The sequence below is a fragment of the Lissotriton vulgaris genome, chromosome 10 (genome assembly GCF_964263255.1).
Source record: "Lissotriton vulgaris chromosome 10, aLisVul1.2, whole genome shotgun sequence".
Taxonomy (NCBI): domain Eukaryota; kingdom Metazoa; phylum Chordata; class Amphibia; order Caudata; family Salamandridae; genus Lissotriton; species Lissotriton vulgaris.
Window position 1 is genome coordinate 701,167 of NC_141698.1, and position 26,108 is coordinate 727,274.

Here is a 26,108-nt window from a genome sequence, read left to right on the forward strand (position 1 = left end):
GGGCCAGATAGGGGGAATCTGAGGGTCAGAGAGGGACAGAGGCATGGGGAGCCTGAGGGACAGAGAGGGAGGCTGAGGGTCAGAGAGAAGGAAGCTGAGGGTCAGAGACAGAGGCACGAAGAGCCTGAGGGATAGAAGCATCATGAGTCTGAGGGACAGAGAGAGAGAGGGAGGCTAAGGGTCAGACAGAGACAGAGCCATGAGGAGCTTGAAGGACAGAGCGAGGGCGCCTGAGGGACAGAGAGAGGGAGGCTGAAGGTCAGAGAGATTGAGGCTGAGGGTCACAGAGGGACAGAGAGAGGGATGCTGAGGGACAGAGAGGCGGAGGCGGAGGCAGAAGGACAGGGAGAGGCACAAGAGAGACAGGACAGCAGGACAGAGACTGGCAGAGACTTGAGGTGGTAGAAGAGGAGGCACCGACGCAAGGACAGAGAGAAGATTCTTACCAGGTTCATGCACTTCTGTAAAGCACAGGTACAGCACACAGTAGGTTAGATTTGTACACTTTTATTATTATTAAAAATCTGCACTTATAAAAAGACAATCGCGGTCAATGGTCATCCTGGGACACCCAGAGGTGTCCTGTAACATAGAAAATGTTTCATTAGTAGAGTAACCCGGCTCCGTTAGTGCAAAGTGTTTGCTGGCCAAGGGTCTTTGGCGTCCAATAACTTACATGGCGAAAAGGGATCCGGAGAGACCAGGGAGCCAGGAGAGAGGAGGGAGCCGGGGAGAGGAGGGAGCCAGGCAGAGGAGAGACAGGGTCCAAGGGAGATGAGTCGTGGAGTCAGGAGAGAGGAGTGATCCACATGGAGAGAAGCTTGAGGCCTGGTGTAGAGGACGGAGCAAGGGGCGACAAAGGACCAAGGTCGAGGGGAGAAGTGTCAAAGGGAAGCCAACAATCAAGGCTCAGGAGGGAAGGAATCTAGGGGAAGATAAGGGATCCAGGCAGAGGGGAGAAGGGATCTAGGGAAGATGAGGAATCCAGGCAGAGGGGAGAAGGAATCTAGGGGAGATTAGGAATCCAGGCAGAGGGGAGCTTGAGATCCAATGTAGAGGTCGAGCAGAGTTGAGGGTGATGGGAACAGCACAAGGAGAGGAGGAATCCAGGGGAGAGGAGACATTCATGGAGGATGAATGCCGGGAAGAGAGAAAGGATCGTGGAAACAGAGCATGGATAAGAGGGATCCAGGGGAGAGGATCGACCCAGGCCAAGGAAAGACCCAGGCCAAGGAAAGACCCAGGCCAAGAAAGGAGGGATCATATGAATGGCCCAGGGATTCACAAGAAGGTAGGGGGGGGGAGTCGGTGTATCCTGGGAAGACGAGGGAACCAAAAAGAGAAACCATAGAGTACGGGAAGGTTTCTGCAGGATTGTCACATTACTTCAAGCTAAATTAAAATCGCCTAGTGACTCCTGAAAAGTGACTGCTCCATCAGACTCCAGTAGATCGGGTCCTTGCTGAGGGCGTACAGCGACATGTGGCAGCTCCTGTACAATGAGAGAAGAGATCCTCTGCAAAGAGGCAGGACACGGTCCAGGGAGGGCTGGGAGATTTCTGGGATAAACATGGGAGGAGGGAAGAAGAGGCGTTGTTTCTTTAAGCGGTGAAGGGTCCAGATTGTAAATGCTGTTAAACATCAGGATACGGCCTGGGACAGAGGTCTTGAGCGTGGATTCATCTGGTATGAGGGCAGCCTGAGAGATTATAGGTCGGGCAGGAGGAGAGGAGGTGGGGACAGAAGGCCCATAGGGTCCATCGAGAAGAGTTGATGGCTTCAGAGATGGGTCTTTGGGTAAGCTTAAGGCATGGCAGGGGATAGTGAGAAACTATGAGACCAGTATCTGGAGATTCATGGAGGGAGGGAGATGGTGCGAAGGGAGACTTAGCAAGGGCAGCTGGGAGTCCTCATGGGCTGGGGAAAATTCTCATATACACCAAGTGAACAATGACAATGACCAGCATCTCAGAGGTGCTGCTCAGGGCTACGATGAAGGGTGCCTGGGAGGCGTAGTCTGCCTCCGCCCGTTGAAAGGAAAGTTGCAGGACAGCCAAAGCCAGCAGGCTGTTCTGCACTCCCACCTCAATGCTGACAGTCCGGCGATGGGGCAACACGAGCCCAAAGCAGCGGGCTAGCGTATAGCCCAGCACCAGTCCGAAAAGGGGCACCGAAATACCAGCAAGCACAATGGAGGGACGCACATCAGCCAGGATGAAGGCCCCCATCTGGTAGGCCATGAAGAGACCCCCCACGATCAGCATAAAACTGAAGGGCTTGATGAGCAGCAGCAGACCACGTGACACGCGCGGAAGGTGGCACTTCACAAGCAGGCCTGTGGAGATGGGGATAGCAATGAAGAGCAGAGTGACCAGGATCTTCAGAAATGGCACGTGGAGAGTCTCGTGCACACCCAGCAGGCGGCTGTAGATGGCAGATGACAGCGGCATGAGTCCTGTAGCTGCTACGGTGGAGAGCAGAGTCATGCATATGGCAAGTGTGACATCCCCACCCAGCAGGAGGCTGTACAGGTATCCTCCACCCCCGCCAGGTGAAGAGCAGGTCATGACCAAACCCAAGGCCAGGGGCTTATCCAGCGAGAAGAGCAGTGAGAGCACATAGGCATAGAAGGGCATGACTACGAACTGAGAGACTATGCCAAGCAGCACCGGCTGGGGCTGCCGCAGCAGACTCCGAAGCACCTCCTCTTCCACCTTGCAGCCAAAGGCGCACTTGTTGACAAAGATGAGGGGCAGTAAGACATACAGCAATGGGTTCTCTGAGAAGTGGCCCAGTCCCCCAGAGCCTTGGGGCACCGCGTCTTCATCAGGCGCCACCTTGATGCGGAAGTCTCTGCGCTCCTCGATAAGAACAGGCTGTCCAGAGTCCTGCTGCCCACCCAGCAGCTGCACCAGCAGAGGCGCCATTCCAGAAATGCCGGACCGGATGCTGACCACGTAGCTGCTGCCCTGCTGCCCAGCCCGGCTGGTGTCACTCACATTCTCAATGGTCAGCACAGTTGGGTCCAGGGATGCGACAGACAGCGAGAGCCGGTATGAGGGGCCCCCCAGGGTCGTGTAGTGGCTGGCAATGACTAGGATGCCTTGCTTCTTCTCTGGGAATGAGAACTCCTGTGAGCTGCCATCACCGATTTGCAGGTAGCCTGTGTGGCTGACATTGTCACCAGAAGAGGCCAGGCTGGTGACTGTCTGGCACTGACTGCGCCAAAGGAGAGTGGTCAGTAATAGGACAGTCACGACCATGGTGGGGAATGACGGAGGCAGTAACCACAAGCTGCCCGGGAGTCCACCCACCCCTCCTGGCCTGGCACTGTTGAGGCCGCTCTCTCAGAGCAAGAGTTGCATGGCTACAGGGCTGTGGGACGGTAGCCACAGCCAGTCCTCGCCCTCTTCTTCCAATTGCTCAGTCATTTCTGGCCTCAGATACTTCCTGCATCTCAAAGTAGCACTGGGGGAGGGGGAGGGGGGGGGAGGAGGCTCAGTCCTCTGCACCACTTCTGCTTTTCAAGTCGGTTGAATGCCTTCACCATCAGATGTGGGAGACGCCTGCAGAGCAAACACAAGGAAAGTTACTCAGAGATATTCTGGGTTACCACTGGAGCAAAGGTGTGGGTGGAGAACAGCAGGGTTGTTATCAAGCACACATGAAAGGATTAGGGCAGCAGTTAGAGCTTCTTCTGCTGGGTCCACCCTTAAGTAAAATGTCACAAATCCTAATTCTTACCAGAGCCCTGGGCCACTAAGAGGGCTTGACGATGGTAGACACTGAAGTTCCCCTGGGTAGGGTCCATGTCAGAGGAAAGGCTTAGGGCAAGACACCAGTGGACGATTTACAGTCCAACACAGAGGAAACACTGGGGGCATCAGAGCCAACATCGGAGAAAGGTTTAAGGCAACACTGGGGAAAGCTTGGGGCAACACACAGAAAGGTGAGAGACAACTTAAGGTAAAGTTAGGGCAAAACACAAAAGGTCATAGGCTAGAGCCAACTTGTGTGAAAGATTTGAAGCAAGAGACACAAATGTTAAAGCCAATATTGAGGAAGGGGTAGGGGAAAGACACTGGACGTTCAGAGACAATATCGTCGAAGGTTTGCAGCATTATCGGGGAAGGGCTAAGGCAACACACAGGAATGTCAGAGGCAACATTAGGGGAAGGGTTAGGGTGAAACCCAGAGGACGGGTTAGCTTAAGACGCAGAGGTATCGAAGCCAACATTGGGGGATGGTTAGGGCAACACACAGGGAGGTCAGAGCCAAAATTGAGGCGTGGAAGGGCTACAAAAAGGGGCGGGTCAGAGCCAGCAATGAGTAAGGGTTGTGGCAAAACACAGAAGGATTAAAGGCAAGACATACAAGGGTCAGAGCAAGCACTGGGGAAGAGTTGCGGCAACACGCAGGGTGGGGTGACAGAGCCAACGCTGTGGAGCAGTTATTGGAGGAAGGGTTAAGGCAACACAAAGGGTGGGTCAGAGTTAACAACGGGGATGGGCTGGTGCAACACACATGGGGATGGTTGTGGGTTACAGCCAATATAGCAGGAGGGTTAGGCCAACACACAACAGATTCAAAGCCAACACTGGAGGAAGGTTAAGGCAACACAAAGCAAGTCTGAGCCAACATCTGGGAACAGTCAGGGCCAACATGGGGGATGAGTTAGGGCAACAAACGGGAGGGGAGAGGAAACACTAGGGAGGGGTTAGGGCAACACAGACGAAGGGTTCCAGCAACACGCAGGGAGGTCAGATAACATTAGGGAAATGTTATGGCAGCACACGGGGTTCAGAGACAACATGGGGAAAGGATAAGGGCGAGACACCAGTGAAAGAGTTAGGATCGAACACAGAAGAATGGTTTGGGCAAGACACACAAGGGCCAGAGCCAAGACCAACACAAAGTGGGGATTAGACCCAACATTGTAGAACGGTTAGGGCAACAAATAGGGGACGGTCAGAGCCAACATCAGGAAAGGGTTAGGACAACACACAGTGGGGGTGAAGCCAACTAAGGGGGAGGGTTATGGCAAATCAAAGGGGGTCAGAGGGTTATGGTAACACAACTGTGCAAAAGACAATATAAGGGATGGGTAGGGCCAGGGGAGCTCAGAGCCAACATGGGGGAGGGTTATGGCAACACGTGACTCATGACAGTAAAAGGGGAATTAGGTTACCAGAGGGCCCCTTCTAAAGGAGGGGAACGTTTCTTCCAAGGCACAAGAGGGTGAGATCAAAAATAAGAATAGTCCTATGGCAATACTCGGGATGGGTAAGAGGAGCGTCAGACCCAACAGAGTGAGATGGGTTATATTTGGACATAGAAGTGTGGGATCCCACTCTGGGGTGGGGGGAGGGGGAAGTTAAGACAGGACAGATTGGAGCCAACTGCAACACTAGAGACGTCTTAGGACAGGACAGACAAGAGCCTATAAGAACACAGGAGAAGTGTTTGAGCAGGATTGACATCCAAACCACATACAGTAAAGGGGACCCATGGGCAGTTTAATGACCAGCTCTGAATACATGCCCACCTAACATTAATCACAAGAGAGTATCAGAGGGTCAAAAGTGAGACAGGCTAATTATCAAAGACAGAGAAGGTGTAGCGCTCCCACTGGCCATATGACTAAGGGGCGAGTGCTATAAAGCATGCCAGATCAAGATCAGTGTCTGGTCTCTGGCTCCCATCAGTCACCACTCGGAACCGCCCTTCATCATTTGGGGCTCCGAGGACCAACACTATACCAGATCTTGGTGTTCTAGCAGAAAGGGGTTGACCTTCCTGTTAGTCAGTAAGTGTTGGTGTTATGGTTGAAACCATATGTGTTGGTAAAGTAACTGACAGGGTTAAAAAAAGGTGTAATGTGCAGTGCAGGGAAAACCAGGACAAATATAGAAAGGTGAATAAAATTGGTTTTAAGGAGCAAAAAATAATTTAATAAGGTATAACTCCTAGCACCAATATTAAAAAATAGCCAAGACAGGGTGAATTTATAACCTGTCTAGTGGTGTAACGTGGTCGACATGTTTCAGCAAAAACTGGCCAATAGCCTTGCTTTCTTCAGGACCTTTAAGATACAGCTACTGCAAACAAAGAAACCCAATGTGACAGATAAGTAAAATGTAGTGTAGGAACGACACAGAAAAGTCACCTGAGCCTCCAGGTTGTGTCTGTTCCAGATCTCTTCATACAATCAGCAGTGGGCTGATTAGTAAGAAGTGTACACCTCACCTCGCCTGGCTGCGGCTCAGGACTGGTGAAGCACCGCTCTATCCGTCGGTACTTCCTAGCGGCATCTGTGCCGTCTGGGGAGGTCTTTGATAATTAGCCTGTCTCACTTTTGACCCTCTGATACTCTCTTGTGATTAATGAGCAGGATTGACAACAGCTAATCAGGACACCAGAGATGCCTTTGAACAAAATCAAACTCTACTTACCGTAAATGATCATAAATCTGCAACTCAAGCGCTGGTGTTGTCTAGATTAGACTGCGGGAGTGCCACCTGCACAGGCACTGCAAAATCCCACCTTGCTCCCCTTAAAACCACTCTCAATACAGCAAAATTGTCAGGAGAATCAAAATATATGACTACATCTCCCCTGCCATGAAAGTACTGAACTGGCTCCCACTTGAAGCTCGCTGCCACTTCAGAACTGATTGTGTCACTCATAAAGCCCTTCACACTGAGAAACCAGCCTACCTTGCCTCAAAACTCAACAAACAGGTCAGACAAGGAACCTAAGGAGCTCTAACCCCCCATCTCTTCATTCCTCCCAAAGCCCACAAACAAAAAACCCAGGCACGCTCCTTCTCGAGCAACGCACCTAAAATATGGAACTCCATTCCAGTGCATAGCAAGACAAACCTCTTGTTCCCAAGTTTCAAGAGACGGCTAAAGGATCTTCTCCTCAACCAACATCTCAACTAGCAGGACATCAGTCGCCCTTCAAGACATGACCTCAACCCATAGCTCTCCTTCTACCCCTTCCCTGTTATTTTTCCTCCATCATGCTCAACCTCCGACTTGTTTTGATTTGATTCAGCTGTTCTGATTATACTCGTTATTTGTTGAACATGTACTGAGGCAAAGCACCTGGATACCCAAAAATACAGAAACAAGGGAAGACTCCAGGGGCATGGGCAACAAAATGGCCGACAAACAGCTTCTTGCTTTGGCTCCACTGGTCGGTCGTCAGCCTGGCAGAACTCGCAGCCTGGCTCGCACTCAGTGAGCCATAGCCCACCTACCTACTGTTGAGGACGGAGAGGTGCAAGAGATGTGGGGTGAGGCTCTGGCATCTTTCAGTGGGGTTACCACACCCGGTGCGGACTAGGCACATTGGGCTGCCCGGAGAGAGTGAGGCCTACCTGCAGAGCCCGGAGAAGAGGGAACTACACGGAAGGTGCTCCAGTACAGAGTATTTTGGGAGGCTCCTCCCTGAGAGATGGCAGCAGATGATCTTAGGGAATCTGCAGCGGCGCCAAAGGAGAAAAATGAGAGCCTACCCCCAACCTCATTCTAAAGGGACAAGGAAAACCCCTGACACGCCAAACACAGTGACATGAGCAGTAAGGAGAGGGTGCGACTGGGGTGGGCCTATCGAGTGGTGAGGCTGGCTATTGGGAACGGAGAACAGTGGGGCTGTGCCAAATGCAGCAGCACCTCGGAACAGACCTGCTAAGTGGTGCTGACTGCGGCCCTGTTTCTCGGAGACGCAGAACAGTGGTCGGACCAAGACTGGGACTGTAACAAGGGACCGTCCAACTGAGGGTGCTCAGTGCCAGCCCGGGGGATAATTCTTCAGCTTCTCGCTGAACTTCTGAATAGAGGCCACTTATGAGGAGTAGAGGGCTCCACATAACCCCATTAGGAGAGAATAGAGGACTATGAGAGACTCCCCCACACCCCGGTTGCTGGCAGAGATAGAGACACTGGGTTCCCCATTGTGGGAACTCATAGTGGCTCACTCAACTGTAGCCTGAAGACATGACCCAACACAGCCATTTACGAAGGCCACATTTAAGACTCAATCCTAGGCGAGCAGTAGTCAATTTGGTGGATGAGACAACCTCCCTGAGAAATGCACAGAGGCCCTTACGGGTGTTCTTGCTCTGGGAGACCCTTGAACACTCTGGAGCCACTTAACTCCTTGGCAGATACACCTACAATCGCCACAGAGGGCAACACTACACATCCTGAGGAACAGAGGGCACTGGGGGTGGAGAACGCCTCGGCCTGAAAGCACCCTGACACCTAGCTGCTAAATCCTGGGGGTCGAAGAGACCTTAAGATACAGAGAGACCTTCAGCCTGCGACTCCTAGTCCGCCTTGTCCAACTCTCATTATGACACCATTCAGGAACCTCCGCCCCTCTGCCACACCCGGTGGAGATTCTGAAGCCAGATCAGACATACAGGGGCACCCACAGAAATTAACTCCAGCATCCAGTCTCACGAAAGGCATTTAAGCTACGAGATCTTGACAGCGGTTGATGTGCAGGAGAGGGGGCTGGTCTTGCTGAAGAGACCTCATAAATAGGGTAAAGACTCACAACTGGACAGACTCGCCCCACCCACAATAACTGAAGGCCCCCGGTAACCACAGGCTCAGAGTGGCCAAGGATAAGGACTCCAAGCAGCAGAAGCAAGGCAAGATGGACAGGTACACAAAAATGGTGGCCCCTTAGAGAGGCCCAGAGGAAGAGTTATCTCATAGGCTGGATAATGCGGTGTTCCTGCAGGCCATCCGCGCTTCAAGGGAGACCCTAGAGAGCAAGATAGGCGAAGTCCACACAGATGTTAACCTAATTCGCCAGGACCTCCATAAGGTTTCAGAGAAAGTACCACAAACGGAAAGCAGAATCTCGGAGGTGGAAGATGCGACCCATAATAGGCGCAAGGAGCTCATGGATCTACATACTACCCTGAAAGAAGTGACCTGGAGAGTGGATGACACAGAGAATCATACAAGAAGAATCAATCTGCAATTCATGGGATTTCTGGTGGGGCTGAGGAAACGGGCTTTTCTAGAGAAATGGCTGAAAGTCTCACTCCCTTCGGAAAAATTTTCAACCGGTTTTGTGATAGAGAGAGCACATAGAGCTCTCAGCGCTAAACCACCTGTGGGAGCATCTCAAAGACCCCTCATTGCCCGCGTCCATAACTACCAAGAAAGGGACTTGATCTTGAGAGAGGTGAGACAAATGGGAGAAATTCGATACAAACATGCAAAAATATTGGTCTTTCTTGATTATTCACAAGAAGTACAAAAGCAAAGGCACACTTTTGACTCCGTCAAAATAAAAATCAGGGCCATTAACATACAGTACATCCCAGCAAAACCCAAAGTAATATATGAGGGGAGAACAGCCTTTTTCCACACGCTGGAGAAGGCCTGTTCAAAGCTAAACTCAAAGTAATATATGAAGGGAGAACAGCCTTTTTCCACACGCTGGAGAAGGCCTGTTCAAAGCTAAACTCAAAGTAATATATGAGGGGAGAACAGCCTTTTTCCACACGCTGGAGAAGGCCTGTTCAAAGCTAAACTCAAAGTAATATATGAGGGGAGAACAGCCTTTTTCCACACGCTGGAGAAGGCCTGTTCAAAGCTAAACTCAAAGTAATATATGAGGGGAGAACAGCCTTTTTCCACACGCTGGAGAAGGCCTGTTCAAATCTAAACTCAAAGTAATATATGAGGGGAGAACAGCCTTTTTCCACACGCTGGAGAAGGCCTGTTCAAAGCTAAACTCAAAGTAATATATGAATGGAGAACAGCCTTTTTCCACACGCTGGAGGAGGCCTAGACCTAGAATAGAGGAATGCCGACCCATTAGACTTGAGAGTTCGCCTGGATCCAACGTCCTACTGCTTCGCAACAAAGCACATGGCCCAAATTGCAAAGAATAGACAGGCATCGGCGGGTGTAGTTGAGTAGGGTCTGCTTTCCTATCGTCACCCCACTTTTTGCTTTTTTATTTCACTGGTTTTCGACTTAATGTGGCTGTGGGCCTGCCAATCAGACCCACAGCCTGCTGTTCTCTCTCTAAATTCACAACCATGTACTTTAGGTACATTTCCACTTGGGTATTGGGTCACCTTATCAGCCCCTGTACAGTGTACTATAGGTACCCAGGGCATAGGTGTATGCAGGGGCTGCAGCATATCTTTTGCCACCTCTGGCTGGCTATCCAAACTGACACAACTGGCCGATCACTCAGCTGGGGCAAGGTCGTGTAATCACCCCTTGCTTAGATAAAGAATACCTATATCTAAACCTATATCTGGACACATATATACCTATAAGTCACTCCTATGGCAGGCCTTAATCCTGGAGGCAGAGTGCTTGGTTTTATGTGAGATGATGCTCTAGCATGAGCTGAGCCAGTTTTCCGAGACGACGCCCGAGGAGACCGCATTTGACTGCAACTCGACAAAGGTGAATACTTTTATCACCGGTTGTGGATGTGTATTTGACATCCATCCTTTCTGCTGGAAATTATTCATCACATAAAACTCTATCCATCCATTACATAACAAAAGGACATCTACCATCCCAGTGCTTGGAGACTGGTGTCATCACAGTACCTGGAGATTTTTTATCACAGTACCTGGAGATTTTTCTTACTGTTAAGGTCCAGAATATCATTTCGCCCTGAAGAAGTCCTTCGGACGAAACGCGTTGGCTACTTTGTGAAGATTTGAAATAAAGAAAGAAGAGAATACATCATGGCTTATTGATATTTTTTGACTACATTGATATTGTCACTGTATATTATATGGTGTGCTGAACCATTTTGTCAAATTGTACACAGTGCCTTTGGCATTGAATCTGGAGGCCTAGGGGTATATGGCCTCAGGTTCTTGGCACCCACTTATAGGACTAGACCAGGATTCATTAGATTGAGTGCAGTCAAGTGTCTCACCCTATACCCCTGTTCTAGTATCACAAATTATAGCATGAGCTGAGCCTGTCTGCAGCTTTCAGAACCAAGTCCCTTAGCTGTTCTGGGATATTGCCATACCATATACTCTTAAGTGCGTTATGAACCTCGCGGTTCACTGCTAACTTTGGTTTGGCTTTATCAAAACATGTCGTGTAAGGTGTCATACGCTTTGGAATACTACCCCCTCGCCAGTCCTGGAGATGAGGGTGGCATTCCACCCTTCTAGAGGGAGAAGACATGTTACTTTGCTTAAACGCGGTTAAGTCTAACCAGAGCCCCAGCATCACAAAATGGATGCTGTTGCCACAGACACAAGTCTGGCTTCCTGCTGCTGACCGAAACTCCGGCAAGGGAGGCCTGGACAAAGGGTTTCCTGTCACAGGGAGGTTTTACACCACCCCAGACAGGAGATAGTGGATTGTAGCAGGGAGGGTTGAATGAAACTAGACACTGCCTGGGGCACACAAGGTGTCCCATGCAAAGTCCTGTTCAAACCGGTGCTGGGGCCCTCCAGCCCCAGCTCTGGCGCGAAACTGGACAAAGGGAAAGGGGTGTAACCACCCCCTTCCTGGGTCCCACCCATAGGAGGGACCTAGCATGTGATCCAGCCCCTTGATTTGGAATAAAGGTAGGAGCTGTGCCAATGCACATCAGATCATCCTGACTGAAACTTTGAAACAAAACTCTGGACCCTTCGACATCCTACTACTCGTAGAAGACTGAAGAATCTCCCTTGTGGTCAAGGAGTGGACACCCTGTGCAAGCAGGCACCATCAGCGCTCAAAGGTTTTCTTTGCCGTTGCTCCCGCCGGAGCTCGAATGACAGAGACCGACAAGACCTGGACTCCCAGACTTCCAACAGCCCGATCCACAGTCTTAGCCAAGCTGAGACCCGTGGAGGCGACGTGAGACGTGGGACCGGCCATCTTGGAAAGCCAGTGAAGTGCTTCCCGTGCAGCTCCTGAGGCCCCCTCGAAGCTGTGCATTGGGGTTTGAGAAGCCCCAGCCCTGAGCAGCCTGTGCACCAAAGATCACCTCTCCACACTCATCGAGTGCTGTGTGGGGCCCTTTTGCATTTTCCTGCTCGACGCGTTGTCCGGTCACTTGCCCGTTGGCTAGTGGCCTCTGTGACGACGATCCATCGAATTTACGCTGCTGCTCTGGTTGCTCCAGACTGGCCCCAGCTCCCCTGAAAAGGAGCTACCGATCTGACCCTCCTGGTCCGATCCAGAAGCCATCTCCGATTCCTGCGTGGGTTGCATTTGCCAAGGCTTGGTGACTCCGATTCGAGAACCGACACCGCCGACAGAAAGAGCCTTCGTGGAACAGCCCGTGACTACCTCCTGGATGTCCTCGATCCTTCCTGGTCCACGTGGCAGCGGAGACAAACACCTCGACATCACCTGATCGCAACCCGACATCGCCTGGTTCCTTCCTGGTTCAACGCTGGTCACTGGCTAGTGCCCTAGGGCCCGATGTAGGTCACCAAATACCGGTCGGTAACGGCCGAATTCGGCCGTTACCGACCAGTATTTGGTGATTGAGATGTAGGGGCCATTATTTTACAGAATCGGTAAATTTACCGATTCTGTAAAATACCGAATCGGTAATTTTACAGATTCAGTAAATCCCAGATGTAGGTAGCACTGTTACAGTGCTACAGGCCTTCAGAATTCGGTATTTTATCACCCAATACAATTGGGTGGTAAAATACCGAATTCAGGTGTACATGCACATCTGTGCTTGTACACCTGTGCGATGTGACACACAGGCATGCCCTTAGGGCATGTATGTGTGCCACATGGCACACAAGCCTGGAATTGGGGTGCTACAGGGTGTCAAAGTGACACCCCGTTCACCCTTGCAGGATTCGGTATTTACCGATTCGGTACATACCGAATCGGTATTTCCCATTGATTCCTATGGGCTTATTTTAGAATTACTGAATTTGTGAGATTCGGTATTTACCGATTCGGTAACTACCGATTCGGTATTTCCTATTGATTCCTATGGGCCTTGAAGCCCATAGGAATCAATGGGAAATACCGATTTGGTATGTACCGAATCGGTAAATACCGAATCTCACAGATTCAGTAATTCTAAAATAAAAATTACCTACATCTGCCCCTTTCCTATTTACCAACTCTTAAATACCGAATCGGTACGATTCGGTATTTAAGAGTAGGTAAATAGGAATTACCTACATCGGGCCCCTAGACTCTGTCCCCTCTGCTTTCAGGTACTCTACATCTTCGATCCAACCGGACTCTTCTCTCCTGGTCGCCTGCAGCATCTTCACCTCCAGGCTCCATAGAACTCCACAACGAAACCCGACACACTTTGGCACTTATGCACCCACTTCCTGTGGGTGAGGTAATGAGTTAACTCCGGTGCTCCTATAGTAGTTTACACCTCTAGTGTCCTAGTTTAAAGTGGCTAAGTTCTAGTCCAGTCGGAGTACTCCTAAACCTATAACTTTCTGATTTTTACGCACCATTGACTTGTATGGTAAACACGGTTGTCTATAGACACTGCACCCGCATCCTGTGGGCCTTCTATGTCCTAACCTTTGTTAGTCCAGTGTAGGCCCAGCGATTCCCAAGGCCCTAGGCCCCTTCATTGTTCGTGACATGGTTCTTATACCACTTTCTTAATATATGATTTGATTGGCCACCCGGCCTATCCATAATTGTGCAGCTTATTGTACGTTATACTGTGTTCTTTGTTTAACGCTTGTGCTTCTGTGCTCATAAAGAGTATAGGGGATTATTCTAGTAATAACTACATATATTTTTATAATATATATATAACTTGTGTGGTGTCCTTTCATTTGGTATTTAAAGGATTGCATATGGTAAAACAGCTGGCTTCACATGCCCTCTAGAGTTTAGCCTGACTGCTTTGTCCATGCTACCATTAGGATAGCTGGTCTATAAGGTTGACTTACAACCAATCACCATAAGGGTCGTTTGGACTGGTGCAAGGTGCTCACTAGAATTAGTGATCATCATATACCAGGCCATCTTCTCACAGCGGGAGACCAATTTCAACAAGAAACTAAATAAAACCCCTCTTATACCTCAGCGATGCCCTTCAAAACCTGGCCTATCTTCAGACACAGAGGCTGGCAAGACTCCGAACACGAGAAGGAAATCCCAAGGATCACGCAAAGGACATGTCCATAGAGACTTTTCCGACCAGGTCCAGTCCATAGATTCTGAAACCGACCACCCGATGCTTGTGTCCATTGTCAACATGGAAACAGGAACATCAGGCCATGCACCCAGTGAAACTGAAACAACTGCACAGAGAGAGGAGAACATTTTGTGACTACTTAGACTGGCCCAGCAGAGCCTTAGTGGAGATGTCAGCACGTGGTTCACTACCTGAACTGTTTGGAACAGCAGAGCGTTGTCATAGTGACCACTGTTTCTTAATAATAGTTTTTCTTCCTCTACCCCACAGGTTTCAATTAAGGTGGGAGGTCTCTAGAGTTTAAGGGGGAAGGAGGGTATGGTTAAGAGGAATGGGTGGGAGACAGTCTTCTACGACCTGCCCGCGACACAGTTGTTATGTTGACGAATAAAAGTAAGTAAGTGGGGGAGAGTGGGGACGGAGGGGAAGGGGGTTGACTTTTTGCTGTTGGACAGGGGATGCAGAGTATTGGCATACGAACAGCAATGCTGACAGGCACACCAATGCAGACGAAGATGTCCAACTACTGAGGGCGGAGAATACCATTTAGATGAACGAGCCCGGCAGGACTGACCAAGAGCAGTAATTACTGCTGTCATGGAACATTAACAGGTTGAGGAATAAGATTAAACGTGGCCTGATCCCTAAATACATCAAGAGGTTAAAACCCAACACAATCCTATTACAATCAACATACCTCTGTGGCATCCAATGTGGATTTCTTGGTAGAGGTGAATAAAGGACCCTGGTCCATGCATGGGAGAGGATGACTGCCCAGTGGAGTGAGTCTGTTCCTTGCTTCCTGCACTACACCTGAAGCCCAACTGGCACAGAACAACTGTGAGCACCAGCTCAATGGGAAAGATCCTGTGTTGTGGAGACCGTCACAGCCATGTCTAGTTCCAGACAATAGCTAGTGTACTCTACAACAAAGAAGAGGAGGAGGAATGCCTTGAGTAGGGAGAGCCTCTTCCTACTTGAAGACCAGCTAACAAAGACTCTCCTTGCACCTTCTAGAGTTAGTTTGCATAAAAGTATAGCATTACACTCAGCAAACATTTAGCCTACAAGTATCCGCTTCTTGTAATTAAAACGATGCTCGTTTTATTCTGAGCATCTCCATTAGGCTTAATACCATTCTTTACATTTAGGGTTTGCACCAACTATGCCGCTGGAAGCATCTTTTTCAAGAAAAAACACTAAAGAACAGTCTTTTATCATTACAAAGTTTTATGTAAAAGTCTCACTAGGAGGCAATTTAATATTCAAAATACCACACCTTAGTTAGAGATACAGGAAGTTTAGGGTTCTTATAAATTCCATACTATCCTATTTAAATAACTGTGACTAGGAGAACAGTTTGTGGCGTAAAGACAATGTTGTGTGAATGAAACAAAACATGCTCATGACAAAGAAGGAATCATAATTTCCGCTCTGGTTTGAATTATATTTAAATATGTTGGGTGTATGCTTCTTTCTGCATAGAAAATCCTTTCCCCCAGTACATTAAATAATATCTGGACAACAGTCACCTATTTAGTGAGTGAATAAAGTATTCAACATCTGACAGCTAACTGCTGAAAAGTGCCCAGGCTTATGTTGCATCGCATTTGCAACAAAAGACATTGTGATCCATTTAAGCTACACAATTGCAACCATGGACTACCACAGGACCTGAAGATAACCCCATGTGTTAAAGACAAAAAGGAAGGAGCACTGCATAAAAAGCCAATAAGAGGTAAGTTCTTTGGAGGTTCTTCTTTTTATTGAATTTCTGTTGAAAACAACAACAGCACACAACCAACGCGTTTCGATCCCCCATGCCACGGGAACTTCGTCAGGGCTAATAGAATGAAAAGAGGGGTTTCCAATAGCAGGACCAAGATGTGGTGTGTATCCGTACGTAGAAGCCCCCCTCCTACCTTCGTCTTTTGGACACCGGGACTGGCCATGTTGGCCTTGAAGGTACACAGGGGACCCCTAGACTGGGCAACCTCCCCACAGTGAAAAGTGGAGGCCGGGGTTGTTTCTATAAGTAGAATTAATCCCTAGGGACTGCAATCTATGATAACGCAAGTTACCCTGTGTGCTTGCCAATCTGCATGTCTAGGTCCCAGGGAGGGTTTGCCCTTTTTCGTAGGTTCTGGGCCCCATGGGTTATTGTTCCCCTAAGGTGACCCGGGAAGAGTTGATGCCAATGCACTGCCTAATGTTTGTGTTGCAGGTTGGGGGCTGAGAAGCCATGTTCCCCAAGGTTACCTTTGATGCCTAGTGTGTATACCTAAAGTTTTATTCAATGCAAGATGCCTACTTACCTGATGGGATGGTTATCTTCCAGGCCTAATGTGGTGTTACCGGTTGCTATTGTTATTGATGGCCCTGGAAGAGTTCAAGCATCACAAGCTCTGCCTGATGTCTTATGCCCGCAGGTTGGGGGTGGAGTAAAACCCGGGTGTGCCCTTTTACTGCAGGTGTTCTGCCCCGGTGCTGGCCTGACGTGTCATTCCAGGCCCCTGGTTACCTCCCATGTTAATGAGCGACCCATCGCTGATTTATTACAGGTGTTCCTGTCTGTTGGGATTTACGGTGATGCCATGAAGTTTTCCTTTACAGGGGTTGGGTCGGAGTTAAACTGCTAAGGATGAGAGCCTGAGTTGGCCCCGCCATTGTGACCCCAGGTTTAATGACAAATGTAATCACCTTCTTTATTTCAGCCATGGACTTACAGATTCAGCCCTTACTTCCCATGTAAATAATCCCCCTTGATGTACTTGGCTCTGGTGCCAGTTGGCGCCGTGTTTTGATACCACTGTTTATGCATTTTTGCCTTGCAGGTTGGAGATATACTAAACTTATTATTTTTCCAACTCAAGCTGGTGTCCTGCCTCTTTTGTGGTGTGCCTGGTGTGTCATCTGTGGGTACTGTGTGAGTGCTTCACATGTCCTCCGAAGTTTGGCCAGCCCGCTTGGTTCCATGCTACCCCCTGGAGATTTGGTAACCCCATTTCTTACAAGCTGGTAAACGAGCACCCTTCCTGATCGACACACAGCCTCGGGAAGCACAGGGCTGAAGCCTAAAGCGCCCGTGCTGTGGTCATCAGAGAGGGTTCTGGTCACCAGTGGGTGTTGCTCTAAGCATTGCAGGATGCTACGGCTCTGGGCTGGATTATTACGAGCACAGAAAAAGCTGCAACAGGGGCACGTGAGCACTAGTGCACTAGTCTTAAAGAAGTGCCCTGTCTCTGCCTAACCCTTGCACAGAGCAAGGGTCAGAGGGACTGAAAGGAACACTTTAAAAGAAATAGGAGGCAGGGAGAGTGTGTGGGGCAGACCATTGATACTCCTATGAAGGAACCGCTGCTGGCAGCGACTCCCTCGTTACCCAGTGTGTTATGTTGCGAGGAAGCAGTTTCCAGTCCTAGTGGCTAGGGTGTTGTCTGGGGCGGGAGCTAAACTGCCAGTTCCCCTGGCTAGTGTGCAGAAGGGAGCTGCATAACCAAGGCACACAGATTTACTTTGGACACTAACGTCTTCAGAGGCCGCGAGGGAGGGTTGTATTGTGATTGTTCAGACAAGGTAAACCTTGTGTCGTAGGGGGCTATTCACACACAACAGACAAGTGATCAGAATTTAACTTACAAATGGAAACCACAGAAAATCTGGAGTGCAAATGGAGACTTCTGGCAGTGGCATTCCAGAATGTAGGGGACTCTCTAGTCGAGAGATACTCCTAACTGCAGAGTGAGACCTGTAGAGGGTGAAACCCTGGATATCCCTGAATGAAGAGGATGCCTCGAAACTACATGTCCCAGAGAGTATACTGTATATTTGTTGTCAGCGTCTATGATAGCAATTGCACTGTTTGCTTGCCGCTTGACTCGCCTTGCATTGTGTAACCGATTTTGCCTTTTTTAACTGTATTGCGCGTTTCACCACAAGCGCTCCGCTCTGCTCCTCCCCCCGCCTCCATTTTCCGTGTTTGTTGTCGTCCTCGTGTGCCCGCCCGCCTCCCAGCTGAGACGCCCTCCCACTAAGCTCATAGAGAGCTCCGCTACCTTAACCACGCTGTGACTCACTTTGCTCTCGAGCGGAGTGGTCGCTCCCCTGCCTCGCTGGTGACCCGTGGTATCGTTGCTCCTCTTTCTGTATTAACTGCCTCAGAATTTGCTTCCTGCAGTCAGCCCTGCTTGCCGCTTGACTCGCCTTGCATTGTGTAACCGATTTTGCCTTTTTTAACTGTATTGCGCGTTTCACCACAAGCGCTCCGCTCTGCTCCTCCCCCCGCCTCCATTTTCCGTGTTTGTTGTCGTCCTCGTGTGCCCGCCCGCCTCCCAGCTGAGACGCCCTCGCCCCTCCCCCTCCACCATCCATATATGACAGCTCCTCCCGCGCGCAGCGTCCACGCGCAGCGACCGCGCCCAATCCGCGCCGAAGGTGCGCCAAAGGTAAGCCCGTCTACGCCCGTCCGCGCCTGGACCGCGCCCAGCGCCAGACCCCCTGCCCCTCGCGCTCCCCAGCCCCCCCGCACTACCTACGATGCCGCCACCCTCCTAGCCCTCAACCCCGGCCGCGCCCCCAACTGCGTCCAAGCCGCTCCTGGACACACCCATGGACCTTTCTCCTGCTACTCCTGCAGATTCAGCGGCACCGACAACATCTCCGCTACGACCACACCACAGATCCCCGACCCCAACCACCTAGAATGCATCCTTCTCAACACCCGCTCGGTCCACAGGCACGCCATTGACCTTTGGAACCTACTAGACACCATCTCTCCTGACGTCGCCTTCCTAACGGAAACATGGATGAACGCATCCTCCGCCCCTGACATCGCCATCGCTATCCCAGATGACTATAAGATCACACGCAAGGACCGCACCGACCACACAGGAGGAGGAATTGCTATCGTCCATAAGAAATCCATCCGCATCTCTACCAGCTCCGACGCCAACCTCGCTAACTCTGAACACCTTCACTTCCAGATCCACATCGACCCCAAGACCACACTCAGAGGCACCCTCCTTTACAGACCACCAGGACCCCGCGCAAAATTCAGTGAAGACATCACGGACTTCATCACCCCACACGCGCTCCCCTCCAAAGACTACATCCTTCTGGGAGACCTCAACTTCCACCTCGAAAAGATCAACGACCGCAACTCCGCCACCCTCTTAGACAACCTCGCCAACCTCGGACTTAAACAACTGGTCACTTCCCCCACCCACATCGCAGGTCACACACTCGACCCCATCTTCACCTCCAGCAACCATGTCTCCTTCAGCCACACTACGGATCTCCTCTGGACTGACCACAGCTGCGTTCACTTCACCTACAACAAGCCGAAACCCATCATCCACCTCCAACCAACTCTACAAAGAAACTGGAACAAAATCACCACGGATCAGATCTCCACATCGCTCCTTCGAACCTCCCCAGCCCTCTCTTCTAACGCCAACGAAGCTGCCTCCAACCTCACCCTTTGGTTATCCAACACCGCCGACACCTTAGCACCACTGAAAAAACGTCATCACAAACTTGGCAACAAGAAGGCCTCATGGTTCAACGATGATCTCAAGAAGTCCAAGAAACTGTGCCGCTCCCTGGAAAAGGCCTGGAAAAAAGACCCATCCACCAGCACCAAGGACGCCTTCAAAAGCGCCACCCGTACTCACCACCAACTGATCCGAAAAGCCAAGAAAACAGCATTCAAGGATCGACTTGACAACAACGCCCACAACAGCAAGGAACTTTTCAACATCGTCAAGGAATTTTCCAACCCCTCGGCCAACTCCAACGACATCACCCCCTCTCAAACCCTCTGCGACTCCCTAGCCTCTTTTTTCCACAACAAGATTGCTGACATCCACAACAGCTTTGACAACCAACCCGGAAGCCAACCCACCCTACCATCTGCAGACCATCTTCCCCCCGTAAACACCCTTAACGCCTGGAACCCAATCTCCACTGAGGACACCATCCGCCTGATGAATTCCATCCACTCCGGATCCCCCACAGACCCATGCCCTCACCACATCTTCAACAAAGCAGACTCCGTCATAGCACCGCACCTCCGAGACGTCATCAACTGCTCCTTCAACTCCGCTACCTTCCCAGAAGACTGGAAACACGCTGAACTCACCGCCCTTCTGAAAAAACCAACAGCAGACCCCACCGAACTCAAAAACTACCGCCCCATCTCGCTTCTTCCATTCCCGGCCAAAGTCATCCAGAAAGCCGTCAACAACCAGCTCGCCGCCTTCCTCGAAGCCAACAAATCACTCGACCCCTCACAATCTGGCTTCCGAGCCAAACACAGCACTGAGACCGCCCTCATCGCAGCAACAGACGACATTCGAACTCTACTGGACAATGGAGACACAGTCGCCCTCATCCTCCTCGACCTCTCCGCAGCCTTCGACACAGTCTGCCACAGCACCCTCTTACAACGCCTCAGAAACATCGGAATCCAAGGAAAAGCACTGGAATGGATCACCTCGTTCCTCACCGGAAGAACCCAGAGAGTCCGCCTCCCACCATTCAAGTCCGAGGCCTCTGAAATCATCTGCGGCGTACCTCAAGGATCCTCACTCAGTCCCACCCTATTCAACGTATACATGAGCCCCCTCGCGGCCATCGCCCGCCAACACAACCTCAACATCATCTCTTACGCGGACGACACTCAACTGATCCTCTCTCTCACCAAGGACCCCAGCACCGCCAAAACTAACCTACACGAAGGAATGAAAGAAGTCGCCGAATGGATGAAACAAAGCCGTCTGAAACTGAACTCAGACAAAACAGAAGTCCTCATCTTAGGTACATCCCCCTCTGCATGGGACGACTCCTGGTGGCCGGAAGCCCTCGGAAAAGCACCCATCCCGACAGACCACGCACGGAACCTTGGCGTCATCCTGGATTCTTCACTCTCAATGAACAGACAAGTCAACGCCGTATCATCTTCCTGCTTTAACATTCTTCGCATGCTCAGAAAAACATTTCGCTGGATCCCCTCCGAAACAAGGAAAACAGTCACCCACGCTCTAGTCACTAGCCGACTGGACTACGGAAACACCCTCTACGCAGGTACCACCGCTAAACTCCAGAAGAAACTACAACGAATCCAAAACGCCTCAGCCAGGCTCATATTAGACATCCCACGCAACGAACACATCTCTGGTCACCTTAAAGACCTCCACTGGCTACCCGTCAATAAGAGGATCACTTTCCGACTGCTAACCCACGCACACAAATCACTCTACGACATCGGACCAGATTGCCTCAACTCTCGACTGTCCTTCTACACCCCCTCCCGCCAACTTCGCTCTTCCAGCCAAGCCTTCGCCACTGTACCTCGCATCAACAAGACCACCATGGGAGGCAGATCCTTTTCATACCTGGCTGCCAAAACTTGGAACTCACTCCCCGCTTACCTTCGCCTCACCCAGAATCACCTAGCGTTCAGAAAGCAGCTTAAAACGTGGATATTTGACAAATAATCCTCCTCCCCTTCCTAAGCGCCTTGAAACCCTCTGGGTATGTAGTGCGCTATACAAATTTTATGACTTGACTTGACTTGACTGTGTCCTCTCATCTCAAACAGGATTTGGAGGCACTTTGTACAATGTATACATCACGGATTCTTCCCAAATGCCCTGAACCGGGGTCAGATCACACCGGTCTTAACGATACCTAACTCAGATCCAAACCTTAGGTGCAAACACTGTTCAGTGTCAACGTACCCTGGCTGGGAAAACCACGATATATGAGATTCCTCCCAAATGCATGACCTACAACATGCCAACTTCCTACCCGTTGATCGCCGGGGAACATGAACAACATATGTGATTCCACCCAATGCATGAACTACATAAATGACAATTTCCCACCTGCTGATCACCACAGAAAATCAACGACATATGTGATTCTTCCAATGCATGACCTACATAGACGACGACTTCCTACCTGCTGCTCACCAGGGAAAATCGACGTATGTGATTCCACCTGATGCATGACCTACGTAATTTACAACTTCCTACCTTTTGATCACCAGGGAAAATCAACGATATAGGTTTTTAATTTAATAATTTTATATAGCAATGACAAGACCCTAAGGTATTGGAGTGACTTACATCAGTACATGTTCAACAAATATCGCAGATAATCAGAACAGATTAACTGAATGAAAACAAGTCTAAGGTTGAGCACGATGGAGGATAAAAGACAAGGAAGGTGTAGAAGGAGAGCTAAGGGTTGAGGTCATGTCTTGATGGGCGATTGATGTCCTGCTAGTTAAGATGTTGGTGCGTTGCTCGAGAAGGAGCGTGCCTAGGTTTTTGTTTGTGCGCTTTAGGTGGGATGAGGTGCAGGGTGTTTGAGCTTCCTAGGCTTCTCGATGACCTGCCTTTGCAAATTTTGAGGCAAGGTAAGCTGGTTTCCCAGTGTGAAGGGCTTTATGAGCGAGACAAGCAGTTCTGAAGCAACAACAAGCAATTGGGAGCCAGTTCAGTTCTTTCAGTGAAGGGGAGATGTGGTCATATTTTTTTTATTCCTGTCATCATTCTGGTTGCGACATGGAGCGTGGTTCTAAGGGGAGCAAGGTGGGATTTCGCAGTGCCTGTGAGGGTGGCGTTCCCACGGTTTAACTAGACAACACCAGCACTTGCCTGGCAGATTTGAGATAATTCGGAAGTAATTAGGGGTTGCTATTGTTCAGAAGTTTCAGGTTGTAGAAGGTACTTTTCGCGCTATACTTTATATGATCTTTCATGATCAGCATGGAGTCCAGTGTGATTTCTAAGGATTTGGTGGAGTCATCTAGGGAAAGCTTGCACTTAAGAGCGTCAATGGAGTTTAGCCATTCTTGCATCTGGGGACACTGCTCAGTCTTATCTTGGTTGAGCTTCAGGGAGTTGTGAGCTAGCCAGTGTTGGACTTTTTGACGGTGGCATTTAACCGGTGTACGTCGCCTAGTGAAGACATTTCCATGTAGAGCTGGGTGTCATTTGCGTATAGATGGAAGGGGATGTTAGCTAGGTTGAGAATGACGGAGAGGGGCTCCGTGTAGATATTGAGCAGTGTACGCAAGAGGACAGATCGTTGGGGGATGCCCCGGTGATTGCCGTTGTGTTGGAGGTCAGGTAGTTTACTTTTATTTGTTGAGCGCTGTTTTGTAGAAAAGATGAGAACCAGCGTAAGACCACCCCATCCACGCCAATCCTTCTTTTGGAGAGACTCCAAGAGGAGTTTGTGGTCCACCGTGTCGAAGGCAGACTATAAGTCTATGAGTATGCAACATCGGTCTGTATCCAGGGATTTGTGTAGGTCGTCTACTATGTTCAGAATAGCGGTTTCCGTGCTGCATCCTTTTCTGAAGCCCGACTGATAAGGATTCAGGAGCTTGTTGTTGTCCATGAGTTGGTTTAGTTGCTTGAGAGCACAGCTCTCTGGAGTTTTGGCTAGGAAGGGGAGATTGGAGACAGGTCTGAAGTTATCGAGATCGTTTGGGTCAGCACCCAATGTTTAAGCAGTGGCGTGACTGGACAGAATTTGAGGCAGTCTGGCATCACTCCAGTCATCAGGGAACTGTTTATATTCTTAGACCAGAGGAGGGTTAGGGTAGGATTGAGATTTTCTTACTAGGGCTGCTGTGAGGGGGTCCGCAAAGTGGGAGGAAGGTTTGGACATAGTCAACAGAGCAGATATATCTGCCTCAGAGTTGGTTGAAAACCTTCCAGCTTTTAGGAAATGCGTGGGGCCCTTGGATTAGATTGCTCCAGTTATTGTCCAGTGGCGAGATCGTTGGTAGGGTGGCAGTCCAGTGGAAAGGCTGGATATTTTCCTTTCCGGGAGGGAGGTTTCCCTTGGATGACTGGTTGTGATCGTCAAGGGAGCGCTCAATCTTTGTGATTTTATCATTGAAGAAATTGGTGAAGTTGTCACACCATTCTTCATAGGTCTGAGGGTTTTTAGGGACGGCTTAGTGGTTTGTTGTTTGATGATATTGAAAAGCTCTTACGGGCAGTATTTGGCTTTGTGTAGAGCGTTGATGAAGAAGTTGGCTTTGTCATTCATAATGTGTTTTTTGCAAGTCATGCGTTCCCTCCTGAGTTGGTCCAGTTGGCCTGTGGATGTATTTGTTTTCCAGAGTCTTTCTGCCGCTCTAAGCTTTCTTCTTTCAGTGTGGAGGTATTTTTTGAACCAGGATCTTGAGGGTGTGTTTCTCACCCTTTTCACTTTCAGATGCCCTACTTGGTCCAGTTTGGAGGACATTGTTGAGTTGTAGTGGGTAATTAGTTCAGTTGTTGAGAGGTTATCTGGTGAGGGGAGTAGTGATTCCAATCCTTCTTCGAGGTCCGCTAGGGGAATTTGCCTTACGTTTTTCGTCCACCAAAGGGTTTTTTATGTGTGAGTTGGGGGTGGACTGTATTATTACTGTAGAACAGAATGATGTGATGATCCCACCAGTTGACAGAGAGGATGTTGTCAATAGTTAGTGTTTCTTTCTGAGCTATGATCGCATCCAGGGTCAAGCCTTTGTTTTGGGTTTGCCCTTTGCAAAGCTGGGAGAGATTCTTACTGAGCAAGAGGTCCTTTAAAGACCTGATAAGAGTTTTGCTTACGTCGCTCCAGTGCAGGTTGAGGTGCCTTAGGATGATGTTGTTGGCGTGTGCGAGTGAATGAGCAGTGGGTTATCAAATCTGCTAGGTGTTCACCAAAGGAGCGTACAGTATGTGATGGTAGTTGGCAGTTTATAGTCAAGTTGTCTTTTTTCCCAAAGCTTGACCTACATACATCACAACGTCGTTCCAGAAGACCACCAGTGAGGTTTCAGATCAGATCTCAGTCCCCAAATGGCAACCCTACAAATCCTACAGGACGTCCACCATGTCCTGGACAAACACAACAGTACTTACTCACCATACTGGACCGGTCTGATATGTTTGATATGGTTGGTCGCCGGCAAATTGCTGGACATGCTTAACTACAGAATGGGAATCCAAAGTTAAGTCATACACCGGCCTTCCTTCTTCATGTTCTACCAGAGTCAGATAGTGAAGACTGGCAAATGCACCTCAACAACATTTGGCATGACACGCAGCGACCCTGGAGGATCCATACTAAAAGTACTTTGAATCTAATCAAAGTACATTTAGAACCGTTCAGCGCTCACTTGTCTGACACAGGAGTCAAAATGCCCCAACATGCAGGTGGTACACAACAACACCCAAAGACATCATCGATAAATAACATCTATCTATCTATCACCAATGATAACATCATCGGATTTCACCCGGGATAATGTACTACTTATCACTCTAAAACCCCAAAGACACAGGACAGTTCAATCACCAAACTTATACTTACACTTGCTAAAGAAAATAAAAAAACTTCTATTCCAGAATCAATTAAAAACAGCAATTCAAGGCACAATCATCTCCCAGCTTAAATTTGGAAATGCCATTCTAGACAGTAACCAGCTCTCCTCAGCTCTGCACGTCAAAGTGGCCTTTCACTCTAGAGCCAAAGTAACCTTGAACAAGAACACAAAAAATCAGACATCTCTTACGAGACCTTGACTAGCTACTTCTAAAATCAAAGAAAACATTTAAAATCAGCTGCTTGTTTATAAAGCCGTTCACCCAAGCCAGCCTCCATATTTTGCCAACTTACTTACCATCTCTTATAGTCTGCTTCTACTAAGATACTCACTATAACATGCGACCACTAAATTCAGTACTTATCAAGCAACACAGCAGTCCTTCATCGGAGCAGCAATCAACCTCTCAAACTCACCGTCTGTGTAGCTGAGAAACGAATCCTCCCTCCAGTCTTTCACAAAGAGGCTAAAAACTCACTTTTTGAATATATTCTTAAACTAGCTCGCAAAACACAATTCTCTCATGAATACATACGCCTCCTCAGCTCATATTTATGAACGTTTACTTCCCTCA

General features: G+C 49.4%; 1 protein-coding gene across 4 annotated transcripts in view; it reads right to left on the bottom strand.

Moving 5' to 3' along the window:
• Positions 1–491: 491 nt before the first annotated feature.
• Positions 492–26,108, bottom strand: part of SLC10A3 (solute carrier family 10 member 3) — a 48,668-nt gene continuing 23,051 nt past the window's right edge. For all 4 annotated transcript variants that reach the window (XM_086940131.1, XM_086940130.1, XM_086940128.1 and 1 more), the window contains one exon: positions 492–3,566. In XM_086940131.1, the coding sequence (XP_086796257.1) occupies positions 1,911–3,263 (1,353 nt within the window). In that variant the 5' untranslated portion in view covers positions 3,264–3,566 and the 3' untranslated portion in view covers positions 492–1,910. The remainder of the gene's footprint in view (positions 3,567–26,108) is intronic.